This window comes from Melanerpes formicivorus, unplaced genomic scaffold (assembly GCF_026170545.1).
Source record: "Melanerpes formicivorus ecotype bairdi unplaced genomic scaffold, bMelFor1.0.p_v2 SCAF_51, whole genome shotgun sequence".
Taxonomy (NCBI): domain Eukaryota; kingdom Metazoa; phylum Chordata; class Aves; order Piciformes; family Picidae; genus Melanerpes; species Melanerpes formicivorus.
Genome location: NW_027142403.1, coordinates 2,068,948 through 2,085,392, shown reverse-complemented (window position 1 = coordinate 2,085,392; position 16,445 = coordinate 2,068,948). Strand labels below are relative to the sequence as shown.

Below are 16,445 nucleotides of genomic sequence, written 5' to 3'. Positions count from 1 at the left end.
TTTTGCAACCAGAGGTTTCAAATGTTTCACGTGCTGTAGGTATTCCCAATCCACATACAGTAAAAAAGGAGCTCAGTTGATTTCAAGTTCACATAGTAAGCCCTGACAAAGACAGGACTAGAGTTAAAAGGTTCTGGTATCTACCCCCAGTTTCAATGGCAGAGCCTCTCCTGCCTATGTTTCTACTTTTCTCCTCGTGCTCATCTCTAGATAGGTCTTATTCGAGTTACTTTACCTTTCAGTGCCTCCATCTCCCTACTTGTATGTACTAAACCCGCGGAAAAAGTTCGCAATTACAAGTTAGTGCAACAGTAACATACTCAGTTTTGTTTGATTGCTTTAAATTTCTCAGAAGAGAAATGCTAGAGATTGCTAAAGGCCTCCAGGTTTACATTTATTGGCCTTTTTTCTGGTCAAATCTCATAGCTGAAGCATGGACAAGAGCTGAAAAGGGAACACAGAATTGCCCAGGCCAGTCAGTATCATGCAAATGGCAACCTAAGAGAAAGACTTCCAGTGTAACAGACATAAAATGCAAATTATTTGACTGCCAACTAAATAAAACACCGTATTGGGTAAACCAGAGAGATAAAATACTCATGTTGTCTACCATGTTGCCCTGTGTGCTCAGGCCTGCTGTATAACTGATTGTGGCAATTCTTTTAAGTGAACCTTGACCATATCCCAACAAAATGGTGACTACAAGAATGACCTGAAGAAAATATGTAGCTGAGCACACACAATTGGTTTGTTCAGACTGCTCTTCATTCCTTCTCACGTTCAGAGTTCTTTTGGGAGACAATGCCGCGGCCTCATGTTTCATAGTGTCAGGCGACATTTTCATGATATCCTGCTGTATTGATAATGCAAATGATAGCCAACACCCTGAATTTCCCATCAAAAGCTGCTTTTTAATTTGTTTTCTGAATCACTCACGGCATATTCCCCCTGTGGTAATTGATCATCCCCAATGCTATCAGGGAGAGAGACAGTACCGCAGCTTTGTGACAATAAAACGTTCCCCTGTTTCAGTAACTGAAAAATTATCTTCCTTTGGTCATTCCACAATTCCCCCTCTAGCAGAGATGCTTTCTGTTCTGTTTTCACAGACATCCTCCTTCCTCCTTTTTACAATCTTGTCTGGCACTGATTTAAATCCTGAAGAGTCTACAGCGATCATCACACACGTGTGGTAATACACCGTTCACTCCTTGTATAGTGAGATTACTACATGCTACTTGCATTCAATTTTAAGGGGAACTAATTAATATGGGTTGGACAGGAAGGACCTACTATTTTATCTTCCCTGAGTCTCTGTTTCTTTTTATTTCACAGTTTGCACATATGATGGTGACATCTGTGAATGAAATCCACATGCTGCTCTTCCTTGCACTGATGATGAGTTTGTCCCTACTTGGTGAAAGACACTTGGTCAAAACACATTCAGTCCTTAGTTTCCTGCTGGCTCTGCCCAACATAGTAGCGTGTTGAGTGTAGACAGGCCAATATGCTTGACACGTGTTATGTGGAAGATTATAGTGTGGCACTTCTAATAATGTCTGATTAACTTACAAGAGACTGATTATATTTACAATGTTCATTTTTGCCTCAGGCAATATATGTCCCAGAGTTTGTAATTAGTCTGCTATAGACCCTGTTAAGACTATGCTATAAAAACACCCTCATTTTTGCCTGCACATGTTTCTAAGATGCACTGAGTTCTGGCTTTCTAATCTTAGCCTCCAAACCTTCCTGGGATTTCTTATCTCCTAAGAATCTCAGAAATGTTTAGGTTCTATTTTTTTGTATGCAAATGTATGCACTTCCTACGTGAGCACTGTAGATTCTTTATTCCCATGATTCTTCCATCTTGAAGTCAGAGAAAACTACGCTCAGTGTATTAAATGTGCATATTCCTCCTTGTGGCTCTTTATTTCATATTTGACTGGTTTTGGACAGCAATGTGGGACAGCTAATGAATATCAATCACAGGGTGACATGGAGGAGACGGCAATGATGGCTTATAAGGTGCACAGACACTGTTCTTCCACAACACTGCAAGTCTTAAGAGAAAAACACTGTGACATACACAAAAGTCAGTCCTCAGGGAGCACAGAAGTACGTCTATCTCTAGCATGATTGTGTCCATGTGTGTCCACATGAATGAGGAAAGGGAGGGTGGTTTCCATTGCATGGAAAGCTACATCACAGTGTAGTTATAGGAAGCATAAAATCATATAACGCTGGGGAAGCCTTTAAGTTGTTGAATTTTGGTTTACGATTGGATTCCTCCATGGCTTCTCCTGTGAGCCCTCCAAACAGCAAGACTAATTTAAACATTTGCATCTCCCGTATCTTTCCCTTTTCCTGTGGGTCTTTTCCAGAGCCACTATGCCTGGCTTCTTTTAGCAGGGCTGAGGAATATCACCCTGACAGCAGGAACAGCTGCCTCCTCTCACTTTTCATAATGACCCTGTCCTGCACTAGACAAGACAGCAGACATCTTCTCTGAGGCTGTACATGTAAAGGTTATTTTCAGAAGGGTTTTCTGAAACCCTACCCTCTATTGGTTAAGGTGCAATTATTCTCCCAGTCACTCCAGGAGCCAGTTTGTTCCTAAATGAACGATGAAATAATGTATCGACCCAAATCTCTCCTTCCCACCACAGTTAATTATTTTAGGTATTCTCAGACAAATACAATTTCTTTTAGGCATTTGCAGACAAATAAAATATTCATTCAAGATTGGTGATGTCTATCAATTTCCTGTTTGACTTCATGTGTATCAGTTAGGAATATTTCAGGGTGGCTCTTCCAGTATTAATTCTTTCTCTGACTCCAAATACCTAATGTAGTGCACAGTTTGGAGTGGGGGAAATAAAGCACCAAATCTCAGTGAAGTAATTTGTGAAAAAGCCTTTCCAGCTCTTGGAACAAGGATGCTGGCAGATAATATTTGACTGTGTTCTGAAGGGAATATTCTTCTGACTAACACAATACTATGGACACAGCATTTTAGTTACTCATCCAAAACAGAGAGATGGAGAACATAATTAGACACAAAGAGTAACCTTGGGATTTAGGATTCTTGATCCTTGCAAGCGTAGATTTTGTCCCAGTCCTGAGAAATTGACCTTTTTGGTTTATTAGAATAAACCTTTATTAGAATAAACCAAACCAGGTTGGAAGAGACCTTCAAGATCATCGTGTCCAACCCATCAACCAATCCAACCCACCCAAACAGCTAACCCATGGCAATGTCTGCCTTAGATGTCTAGAGGAATTATTCATTTAAGTGATAATTACAGGTAAACAGAAGTTAGAAGTTTACATACGCACATGGAAATGAAATCTACTGGATACGACAGGGAGGCATGACTTGCATTCCTGACATACCTTGGGCAATTTCTCCAGATTCTATCCCATGTATCACAAACCCAGCATTTATTTTAAGACCTGACGTTAACAAAACCACTGCCTGGTGAGAGAAATATTTACTCTTTCTCTAAACTAGAATCTCTCTCCAACGTCAGAATGAGCTGAAGGCTAAAGCAAGCGAAATTTAGACCTGAACTCAGAACAGTCTCTCCACGTAAAACACGTCAACCTCCTTGATTTGAAGTCTCATAACTTGACAAAGCTAGAAAAGGCAGTTTGGGCTCAGTAGTAAATATGATTACCTATATAATCTCAGAAGTCCCTATATTAAAGTAATTGCACTTCTAGACAAAAAGAGTGCTGGTGTAGTGTTCCACATGTATTATTTTAAGTTATTCTTATTGAGGACAATGTTTCTGTACTCATAGCTAGTGAAACATCTAACTTACTAAGAGACAGAAGATTATACCAATCAGCTTCAGGGAAATATGGAAAAACTTCCAAAACCCTCCAGATTCACTTTCTTATAGGCATACATGAGATCTAGAAAACATGTGGCAGTCTGTGTAATACCCAGGCCTGGACCTACTGCTACAGTTCCACCAGGAACTTGCCCCAAACTCATGCCAATCATCATCACTTGATCTTAAATCCTCATAGCGGTAAAACTTAAGAGGGATGTAATTTCTTAGTAGATATATATATATTTGTTTTATTTTTCTTCTTCCACTTCTACTTAATGTTGCATGGTCAGCTTGCAGGGGACAACAAATGTTCACCATTTTCTTGGATGGGTGCACAACACAGGTTACTCCAAGAAAATGAGTTTGTGTCTGTACCATGTAGTTCTACCCCTACAATCGGAGAATCATAGAGTGGTTTGGTTTGGAAGGGACGTTAAAGATCACAATGGACCTATACATTTCTGCAGGGGCTCAACTTCAATGCAGTTGGCCCAGAAAGTATTCAGTGATACCAGCTACCTGGATAACCTCTCCATCCTGTTTGTGATAGGGGTTGGCAGATTGGGAAACAGGATTTAAGTCCACGTTTGTCAAGCACTTTCTCTGGCTTCGTGCCTAAGCCAAAGGGACGTGCTCTTACCTGTGTGTACAAACATGTGCTTGACGTAGTTCTGTTTGGCGGTGAAAGTCTTGTTACAGAGAGTGCACTCGTAAGGCTTTTTTTCGCCTTGCCCACCTGCTGTACTGTGGCCTGCAGATGGGGCCAAAGGCTGTGGGGCTGGCAGCTGAGCAGTAAAGGTTGACAGGCCAGGCTGGGACACTGTCACAAACTGTGTCTGTTGGCCAGCTAAAGGCTGGGGCAGGCTGAAGAGAAAAGGCTTAGGGCCACTGCCAGCAGACTGTGTGGTGAAAAGGGCAGGCAGGTAGGTGTTGCCAGCTGTGCCAATGACCTGAGTGTTGCTGGTCAGAGTCAGTGGCATCCTCAGATTGCTGGTGAGGGTTTCTGTCTGGCGTAAGTAGATCTGTGTGGTTGGCAATGGTTGGGCAACAGTTGTGTTGACAGAAGGCTGCAAAGCCCCCTTTTCGGTGCTGTTATTGACTGTGAGCACTTTGCTGTCCATTTCAATGTCATTGCTTCTCTCTGGCGAGGAAGAGTTGGCATCTATATGCTGCTGCTGCTGCTGAGTGCCATCAGCAGGGACATCAGTTTGATCTGCTTGAGAAGATTCTTGCTGCCCATCCCGGCCCGGACCAGCCATAAACTGCTGCTCCATGGAATCGGGCTCAGTGCCAATAGAGGAACTGACTCCCGAGTCAAAACTCTCCCCTTTTGGCTCACTCTCAGTGCCTTCTGCTTGGTCAGTGTCCTCAGTGCATTCCTCAGACTCATTGCGCTCAAGGATCTGCACCCTCTGTTGGCCATAGTAGTCATAGTCATCCTCCATTTCCTGCTTAATGTGGATGTTGCCCATCAGGGTTTGAATTCGAACAGGGCGTGGTTGCTTGCGGCAGTGTGTGGTCTCAGGAGTGGTAGAGAGGTACCGCTCCATTTGCTGTGACCTTTCATGGATCCGGGTAATCCAGCTGGGGTCTTCCATGTGATGGTCCCTAGGGAGCCCCAGTGCAGTTTCATGGTGGCTGACCACAGCTCCACTGTAAAAGGAACGTTCCCCGCTGCCATTTTGCATGGAACAGGCATAGAGAGCCGAATAGATCCTGTCCACACTGTGCTGTGAATGGCTCTGCAGGTAGCCAGACTCTGTGTCGGTGCTCTGACCCGAGGTGCCTGATTCGGGTGTTCCTCTGGGTGTCTCCTGGCCAGAATCCTGAATCACTGGGTAGACTTCTCCCACATTTTGCGAGACGATCCTTGTGCACTCATCGATCACAGTCTTGATCTGTAGGATGCTGGCAGCTGTGAGGATCTGGAGGGCCTCTGACTGCGAGACCCGCAGCACCCCGCTGTACATGAAGTCAATGAGCTTTTGGACAGACTGGACTGACACCACCGAGGGGATCTCTATGTCGCTGTAGCCCAGCAGCAGCTTGTCCTGGAAGAAGGGGCTGCCAGCCGCCAGCACGCAACGGTGGGCGCGTAGCATGCTCCCGTGGATGCGGACCGTCACGTCACAGAAGTGGCCACGGTTGCGCTGCTCGTTGAGGGTCTCGAGCACAGAATTGCTAAAGTTGTGAAGGTTGATGCTATGAATGCGCTCTGTCATCCCCTTGCAACTGATGTTACCTGTAGCAAAGCAGGTGACAAAGAAAACACAAAAATAACAGATTGACTCTTGTCCTCTGCAGAGCCACAGACAGGGCACTGGCGAAGGCAACTGCCCACTGTGTAAACAAAACATCATGCTGTAAAAATCATGTTGAAGGCACCAGTAAGAATGCATCATCTCTGTAAGGCTAGAAATAAACTTCCCTACTCGTTTGCAGGAGCTCGGGGCCTGAATTTTTGGCTAAAAGCTTAGCAAGATAGGTGTAGCTGGGCCAAAATTCCAGCCACATTCCTGGGCTTTGGATTTCCTATCAGTTTATCTGGCTTTAAAAAGCCTAGTGGCAGCCAACTGTAAACACCAAGCACATGGATTAAAGTTGGATTTTGATCTGTTTGGACTTGGATCCGTTCCAGACGAGATCAGATTCTTCCTTAAAGACTCCTTACACCAAGTTTTTAATGCAAAGAGTCTGTTCGAGAATGTGATTTCTGTCTAGATTGGCATTTTAAGGAATGTGGATTCTGTGTTCTGCAGTGCAGTTACTTGCATAAAACCAAGAAACCTGGCAGCCACTTTGTAAAATCCAAATCTGGTTCAAGATTTAGGTGGTGAATGTTCCTCAAATCCTACGCACAGTTTTGTCTGGGGTTGTGGTTTAGAACATTTGCTACCCAATAGTGACAAATAGTCCTCTGTAAGCACTCAAAGCCAAAAGTTAACATGAGCTGTCTCCTTCATTTTTAGCACATTCCAAGTTCTGACTGGCACCAGAATGCCATCATATGAAAACAAATGTTTTCCTACTGTTATTTACTTGATGGAAACTGGAAAATTACAGACGTTTACTCTAAGGAAGACTTTGTCTTAGTTGGGCTGAATAATCTAAATAGAGAAGAGTTTGGAAAAGCACCTAGCCAGTTTGGGTACACAGCCAACATCTCTTCAAAATTAACTTTTATGTAAATGACTAAAATATAACTTGTTCATAGGATAGGATAGGGTAGGATAGGATAGGATAGAATAGAATAGAATAGAATAGAATAGAATAGAATAGAATAGTTAACCAGGTTGGAAGAGACCTTCAAGATCATCGCGTCCAACCCATCAACCAATCCAACCCACCTAAACAACTAACCCATGGCACCAAGCACCCCATCAAGTCTCCTCCTGAACACCTCCAATGATGGTGACTCCACCACCTCCCCGGACAGCCCATTCCAATGGGCAATCACTCTCTCTGTATAGAACTTCTTCCTAACATCCAACCTAAACCTCCCCTGGCACAGCCTGAGACTGTGGATACACTTCTCAATATACTTCTTGTGGAAACACACTCAATACACTTCTCCCTATGTCCATTCTGCTTGCTTTGGTTCTAACACTTTTTTTTGTCATCACCATAGAATTTTTTTTCAGTTGGAAAAGACCTCAAAGATGATTGAATCCAACTGTCAACCTAAGACCACCATAGCCATTAAACCACATCCCCAAGTGCCATGTCCACACATTTCTTGAACACCTTCAGGGATGGTGACTCCACCACCTCTCTGGGTAGCCTGTGCCAATGCCTGACCACCCTTTCAGTACAGAATTTTTCTTACTATCCAATCTAGCTCCCCGCCAGCACAATTTCAGTCCATTTCCTCTTGTTCTATCAGTTGATACTAAGGAGAAGAGACTACCCCAACCTAACTACAACCTCCTTTCAGGGAGTTGTAGAGGTCAATGAGGTCTCCTGGTCTCCCCTCAGCCTCATCTTTTTGTTTCCTCTCCTGTTCTTTACTCATTTTTAATCCATTTAGATTCTCGTGGGCAGAAACTATGGTTTCAACATTTGACTCTGAAAATTCAGCTGCCCTTTGGATGGGAAACAAATAAAATATTATTAAGAACTTCTTTCTCTTAGCATTTATAGAGAGAGAAGTGATGCAAAAAATCACTACTAGTTTTACAGGCATTCCATCCTGAATGTTCCTACCCAAGCTACAACCCCTCTTGCCACAGTCACTTGTTAATGTGTGAGAATGCAAGAGTGAAATTTGGTAGGGAAGCAGGAGTAAATTAGTGCCACTGTCTGCTTTCATAGAAATACACTGAGCAAAAAAGATAGCATTGAAAGTGGTTTCATACATGGGCCTTCTGTTCCAGCCCAAGGGCTGCTTTACATCTCATGCACAGGCAGTAGAGCACTGCTCACTGCAATTTGCAGGAAAATGTGTTGCCCTCCCTGCTCTGCCTTTTCCTTCTCATTTACCCAGTCCTGACATCTCAAGTACCCTCTGCTCTGGTGGTTCAAAGAGAAACCATCTTGCACACAGGTGGTAATTTTATTTCTCTGAAGTAGCTGAATGATAAAAGGGAAGCACAAAGGTCAGATACTGGAAATCCTGATGAGGGCCAAGCTATCTGAAGAAGCCTGATGTTAACAGATGTAAACCAGCTAGTTTCAGAAGGATACTAATTCCCATGTGAGATTGGGGGGATGCTCACATCACAGGAACAAGGAGGAAACCACTGTTGTGGAGGTTGTGAATCATCTCTGTCCTGTTCATAAGCTCTGCTGGAAATTTGAGTTTCCTCCTCTGATGAGACTGATCATAGGACTGGAGAAATATCTTAGAAACTGGGAGACTTTCATTCAAGGGCATTGCAATTATTATTACACAAAATAATGTAGAGAAGAGATGTATTCTCTCCTCCTTCCAGATACAGTAATTCTCCAGAGGCCTCCAGGGCAGTTCCAGATGCTTCCTTTCCCAACATGTCACATTACACAAAGATTCAAAATGTATTAACATAAAAAAATCACAATCCTTGATCTGAAGAGAATCTGGTAAAAGCTTTGTAATGATTGTGAAACAGAAGGGTAGAAAATTAATGATAAATCAATGACACCTCTTTTCAAGACCTCCTATAGGCCATGGCAAGTGATTGCATAGCTACCCATTTATCTGTATCTCCTTTTGAGTATTTGTCCATGGGTATGCTAGAAATCTTTTAATCAATAAGTACTGATTGCTACTTGTTTTGACCCTAGGGCTCCATTTTCTCATAAACACGTCTTTGAGATGTGCCTCTGTAAAATGAATGACCTCTGTTTATATTCTGCTTTGTCAAATGAGGTTATTGCTAATGAGAAGAAATATGCAGCAGTCTTAACTCGAGAAACCAAAACTTCTGCCTTGTGCAGGCATAAGGTGTAATAATAACTCACTTGCTATGAACCTGAGCAGGTGCAGAGGTCTACCTTTTTTCCTCTGCACCTTAGCAGACAAAATTAATTTTGTGAACAGAACTCTGAGAAATGCCTCTTCAGGACAAGTGTTTTCCAGAAATGTGTGATATGTACCATGAGACTGGCTGACTTCTTTGGAAGGTGAATTCTGTCACCCATCCACAAACCACGTGCAGAAACGAGGGAAGGCAAGGTTCATCTGAAGTTTCAGCAGCCTTCTTCTGGTCCTGGCTGTCAGAAGCAAGAGTTCTGCAGCCAAAATGTATTTGGTCATTAACTAACTTGATGTAAACAGCCAGCTGGGGTGAATCGAGAGGTTTAGAATAGAAAAAACCTTTATTTAGAATAAACCAAACCAGGTTGGAAGAGACCTTCAAGATCATCGTGTCCAACCCATCAACCAATCCAACCCACCCAAACAGCTAATCCATGGCACCAAGCACCCCATCAAGTCTCCTCCTGAACACCTCCAATGACGGCGACTCCACCACCTCCCTGGGCAGCCCACTCCAATGGGCAATCACTCTCTCTGTATGCATTTGTCATGGAATCATAGAACTGTTTCAGCTGGAAAAGTCCTGTAAGGTGTGAATAGCTCTCCTATAGGAACTGATCAAGGATGCACTGTGTATCGCAGGAACTGGTCCAAAAGTGAATTGAGTCACTTCATAAAAGACACAGAGTACATTTTGGTTGCTATTGGCATAACAGAGTTTTCCCTTAAAAAACTTAAACTTAAGTTTAAGTTTAAAACTTAAGTTTAAACTTAAGTTTAAAACTTAAAAAAAAATAAATCCTTTCATCATTCCCTTACTTCTTCCAATGAAATTGGAACATCTACCTCAACTGAGAAACAACTGAAATTCACTCCTTAAGAATAAAACAGGAGGGGTGGGTGTAAAACATAAGAAACAGTTTACAAAGCTCATACAGATTTTGAAGACGTTTCTTCTAGGCCATCTTCCTTGACATTCAGCACTGAAAACCATACCTATCCAAAGCACAAGCAACTGAATGATTTGGAAGAGTGTCAGAGCTGCTGCCACAGAAATCAGAACAGCATAAAAGAGTAGATTTAACAAATTCCAGAGATTGGTCTGTAGCAAATCCTGGTGTCCCATCCAGTTCCTCCCCCTCTTTGCAGGAAACAGAGTTCAGATCCAAGTTTTGTGGTTTGTATGCTGTGCTAAGCTGAAAGTCCAAAAGTGACACTTCCCATAGAAGGTGGAATTGCCAACGTAGGTTTGATTCTGAAGTAAATGCCACATTCTCACGAAGACTGCTAGAGCCTTGGACAGGCCAGAAAGCATGTCAGCTCTTCACAAGCCCTTGCTACACATGTGCACACTCACACAGTCAGCACTGGACAAATGCCTGGCTCAGGAAAAAGACTGCTGTCTCAGGTTCTCCTTAGGCCTGCCACTCTTTTAAACTCGAGGCAGTGGGAACCTTTCTGTGAAATTCAAGTGGTCTTTGTTAAGTGTCCCCCCCCTGCCTTTTTTTATGGTGGGTTTTTTTTTCCAGTAAACACGATGTAGAGGTCCCAATGGACTTATTCTGAGAAACTCCTGTAAAATGGTTTTGTCCCCTTTCTGTGCAGCAAGTTCTGATTGGAGGGGCATTCACAAACCATATAGGAAAGAATGGGTGTGAAAATGCAAAAGCCATTCTTACCCAGATGGGCAATGAATAGGCATTTGCCAGTTAAAAAAAAAAAAGAAAGAAGGAAGAAAAGGAAAAAAAGAAACCACAGGAAAAAAGAAAATAAAATAAAAGGGGAGGGGAAAAAAAAAAAAGGCAAAAAAAAAAAAAGCAAAGCCCAGACAACTGCACAGATTATGCACATTTGCAATCCTCCTGGGATGCAATTTGAAGCTGGCATGGCATAAAGGTGAAACATATTACTGTGCAACTTTGAAAAAAGCTCCATTTGCCCATATGCAAATGCAGCGATTAAACTGTCAGGCTATTCAGGGAGACACGCATGGAATTCAACCTCAACTAGTAAGAAGGAGCACAACTCGGATGGGAAAGGAAAAAAAACTTTTGTGTAATACATGACTGAGTGCTTAGATTAGTGTTTCCCTGAATCTCATCCACCCCTCCTGCTGACTTTTATGCTAAGGGCGTTCAAAAGAAAGCGGATTTTACCATGACAATAACAATGACAACCTCTCCGAATACAGTACCAAAGGGGAAGGCGATGGCAGAGGGAAGCAGCAGGCAGTGAAATCCTGGAAGATGCTACAGAAAATGTGAAAGTGCAGCAGTGAGGCACCTCAAGCATGCCTTGAAGGCAGTTTTCTATGTGCCAATGCTACCATATATGGCTTTACATAAAGCTTAGAAAGGTCTGGCGTGCAAAGGTGATCTTGTCATTTGCCTCATTTGCCAAAAGCATAACAAATACTCTCAGCAAACACGTGATTGTGGTAGGGCTACAAAGATGTGTGGAATACTGTGTCCAGTTCTGGGCCCCTCAGTTTAAGAAGGACATCGAAACACTTGAGCGTGTCCAGAGAAGGGCAACAAGGCTGGGGAGAGGCCTTGAACACAAGCCCTGTGCGGAGAGGCTGAGGGAGCTGGGATTGTATTTAGTAAAGGCTTTCTTTCATACAGCCACTAGATGTCCCTTTCTGCAAAGCCAATGCTTACAGCTTTAATGCTCATAACTGAAAGACACCACAGAATTTTGTTTTCTCTAGTGTCTTCTAAAATCACAGTATCTCAAAGCTCACTGCACACTAATGACTACCATTTCTAGAAACACAGTGATGATGAAACCAGCACAGCTACTGTTACTCAGCAGGAGCTCAGTGCATAGCCTTCACCTGAAGCAAGACTGCCCAGGATGCTGGAATCCAAGCTCGTTTTAGAAACGTATTGTTTGGTTGTTCCTAGCAATAACGAGGAGAGTGAACCTCAAAGGCTCTGTCTTCCTTTCTTGTTTGCTGTCTTGCTCGCTTGCTGTCTTGTGGTGAAGAGAACAATCATCTTATATTAGCCTTAAGAATTGGTAGGCTTGCTGAGACAGACACGGATTGAGTTTTTGCCAGAGTTTTCTGTAGCAGCATTTAGAAATCATCAAACCATCTCACTGATACTTACACAAGTAGGATTAACTAGAATTACTTTGATATTGTTGCCTAGTTTGTCTTTCTGACAAGCTTCTCAGGTCTTGCACTGAGAAGAAGAGACAGTAGAAGAGTTGGAGGCATTCTGTATCTCCTACAGAATATGGTATCTTTATATTCTTATCATAAAAATGTCAAAGTATGTCCCCAGGTTGGAAAAACACTCTGGGTTGAAACATAGATGTAGGAGTTAGGATTTGTAGGCTTTCTTCCTGGTTCTGAAACTGTCTCACTCTGCATCTGTAATCCATCTACTAGTTCTTGGGAATGCTACCAACCTAAGCAATCCGCTGCTGCTGGAGACAAACACTGCCATGCACTCTTTACTTTCTTCCTCTATCATACATAGTTTCAGTTATCTCTAATCCTTGGACTCCACACCAAGTGCTAAATGACCACAGCCTCCCAGCTGTATCAAAAGGATGCATTAGGTTCTTCAGACAGTCATCTAGTCTACTCCTTTTCCTGGTGGTGGGAACAATTTACCCACACTATCTCTTTAGAAATCTGTCTAGCATGTTTGCAAAAAAAAACACAGTGTGAGGGTTTTCCACTCTCTCCTCAGACAGACTGTCTGCTATCCTTACAGCAAGAAAATTCTCCTTGTATTTAAGTTTGAAACCAATTACTCATGCTTTCCTACAGCAGACACAGGACTATTGACCACTTTCCTCTTTATAACACTCACTCATATACTGGAAAGTGTTGCACTTTTCTTTTTCAGACTTATCTTTTCTAGCAAATACAAACTCAGGTCACCCAATCACACTCACTGGTTATAACCACAGGTGCTCACTGGAGGTGTTTAGGAAGAGACTGGATGGGGTGCTTGGTGCCATGGTTTAGTTGATTAGATGGTGTGGGATGATAGGTTGGACTTTATGATCTCAAAGATAATTTCCAACCTATTCTATTCTATTCTATTCTATTCTATTCTATTCTATTCTATTCTATTCTATTCTATTCTATTCTATTCTATTCTATTCTATTCTATTCTATTCCATTCCATTCCATTCCATTCCATTCCATTCCATTCCATTCGGAGACTTGACAGGGTGCTTGGTTACATGGGTTAGTTGATTAGGTGGTGTTGGGTGATAGGTTGGACGCGATGATCTTGAAGGTCTCTTCCAACCTGGTCTGGTCTATTCTATTCTATTCTATTCTATTCTATTCTATTCTATTCTATTCTATTCTATTCTATTCTATTCTATTCTATTCTATTCTATTCTATTCTATTCTATTCTACTCTATTCTACTCTATTCTATTCCACTCTATTCTATTCTATTCTCCTCTCCTCATACTTGTCCCTTCTTTGACTTAAAATGCAGTGCCCTAAAATGGATACAGTATGCTAGCTGAGTTGAGACACTCCACGTAGCATACTCTTTAAAGACCTTACAAAATAAATAAAACCAAGAAAATGAAGCCTTGTTGTAAAACAAACAAAGCCAAACAAACAAAAAACCAACCAAACAAATTCCTCCCCCCCAAACACCTCTGAAGATTTTCCTTAAGCAAGGCACATCTCAGTAAAGAATCCTTGATTTGGAATGAAGATCTCAATTCTTGCATAAACATGACAGTTATGTGGAAATGCAGCATTTCCACCACAACATATGAAAGCCCCACGGTTTCTGTAGGAAGTTCTTCCATTTCCATACATTACTGTCTCCTGTTCCATACTCAGCACCATAACCATGAGGGCTTTCTTCAATTTCAGTGACTCAATTTAGCCCTCATGATGAAAGCTTTTAAAAAAAATGCTGTTCTCAAGTTAGTTACACTAAAATAAAACTGGATTAGCAAACCAAACAAAATCATATCTGGTGCTTTCATACACAAAATTAGTCCTGCATCAGGTTCCAACATTCTGGGACCAAATTTGGTAAAGCAGCATTTCTTCCACTCAAGGAAGTGACCTGAATTTCAGGCCTGAAAACCCAGAAGCGGCTGACTTCTCAGTCTGTCTCAATGACGCTTGAGAGGCTGATTAAGCCAGTCCTGCTCAGACTGATTCTCCTGAATACTTGGCCTGCTCATTCTGAGCAGGGGATTTCAGGAGGAAAAGCTTTCATGATGTTTCAGGAACACAGAAGAACATTTGTACCCTCCACAGGAGATCTGACCAGGAGCAGCTCTTGCTTTCTGTTGCTTTAAAGGTTTGCTGGAGTTTTCACCCAATCATCTGCTTGAACATCTTGAAAATCAGTATCTCCTTCTATAATATCTATCCAAAACAAACACCAGATGACACTACACGAATTGCCCTAACCCTACCAGATTGTTGTTAGAATCAAAATATGTAGCAGTCTACATTTAACAGGAAGTACTGTATTTTTACCAGCACAACATCTATTAATGTGTCAGTAATACACTCTATGGAAGGAAGAATCGCTGTGTTGTGGATGCTGTCAAACTTCTCCACATTTCATAGTCTAATAGCTACGTTTATTTGAAGGACAGAAATGCATGCAGACAGAAACACCACCTTATTCTCTAAGGAGCAAACATATCAAGCAGACAACTAATAAGACAGAGTTTGCTTAAACTTTGTTCAGGAGACAGGGTGGTTTGGGTTTTTTTCTGCAGACTAGAGAATGTTCAGCAAATTTCCTAGGGACAATTTATTCAGTTATAATTGCTCTCTCCTTTTTAGCATCTACCTAATGATGAGATAGCAATTTTATATAAAACTGGAGGCTAACCCATAGGTGTCCTGTACATAAAATTGCTTCTATATTCAGTGGGGATAATCCCCAATGCCAAGGATAAAAGCCTCTATTTCAGCCGACATGCTTGGGGAACAGGCAGTGAATCATTGGAGAAGAGGAGGCTCAGGGGAGACCTCATTGCTCTCTACAACTACCTGAAAGGTGGTTGTAGCCAGGAGGGGGTTGGTCTCTTCTCCCAGGCAATCAGCACCAGAACAAGAGGACACAATCTCAAGCTGCACCAGGGGAAGTGTAGGCTCCAGGTGAGGAGAAAATTCTTCACTGAGAGAGTTGTTCATCATTGGAATGTGCTGCCCAGGGAGGTGGTGGAGTCACCGTCCCTGGAAATGTTCAAGAGGGGATTGGACGTGGCACTTGGTGCCATGGTCTAGTCATGAGGACTGTGGTGACAGGTTGGACTCGATGATCTTTGAGGTCTCTTCCAACCTTGGTGATATTGTGATCACCCTCCTATGCTTTGCCTCAAAGACTGCAGGAGGACCCTGACAGCCCTCATACTGTTTGCTCTACAATCTGCAGGTGGCAATATCTATGCCTCAGTTTGCTTCATAGGTGGAACAAGAATAGCATCACACAACCAACTCTACATAAGATTAATTAAGGTGAGCAGTCCTTAAGAAACTGTTATGCATTCCTTGAATGAAAAACACCACAGAAAGATGAAGAAACAACTTCATAGGTCTCTTCAAATATTGTTCCTCAGGAACTTTCACAATACTCTAGTGCCTTATTGCTTTATACCTCTTTATAGTGAGCGTACTGCTTACAACTGTAAAACACCAGGTAAAAAACAGCTCCAATTCATAGCAGTCTGGTGACCAAGGGCTTTGAGGTGTTGTAGCATTTTCAGCTATTTTAAAGTTAAATAAAGACTCCATTTTTAGCCAGGGTATTTACTTTCCCCACTCCCACTCTAGTTTGTATTTTTGCTATTTTAGGAACTCCAAAGATAATTCAGAGTAAAGAGGCTATACCCGAAAGCCATTTTTATTCCCAGACATATATTTGAGGTGCAGTCCAACATATCTCCTCTGTAAACACTCTGTTTCTCATATCCCCCTAACACAGACGTGGACTATGTCGATGGGAGATGCCTCTCCTGTAGCTATCTACATCACCTTCAAGCAACTCATACTACTTTAACAGAAGAATGGGGTTTTCCACAGATTGACCATATCATCACAAGCATGTTAACTCCTGAGCCCCAAACAGCTGTAACCCCCTTTACTTTTTAGCAAAAGATAGGGTCATCGAACAGCATTTTGACGCGGTT

General features: G+C 42.2%; 1 protein-coding gene across 1 annotated transcript in view; it reads right to left on the bottom strand.

Annotated features, from left to right (window-relative positions):
* The window catches only part of ZBTB20 (zinc finger and BTB domain containing 20), a 58,373-nt gene that overhangs the window by 26,192 nt on the left and 15,736 nt on the right, over positions 1-16,445 (bottom strand). Inside the window, exon 2 of the mRNA XM_068160587.1 lies at positions 4,483-6,084. Within this exon, the coding sequence (XP_068016688.1) occupies positions 4,483-6,064 (1,582 nt within the window). The 5' untranslated portion in view covers positions 6,065-6,084. The remainder of the gene's footprint in view (positions 1-4,482; positions 6,085-16,445) is intronic.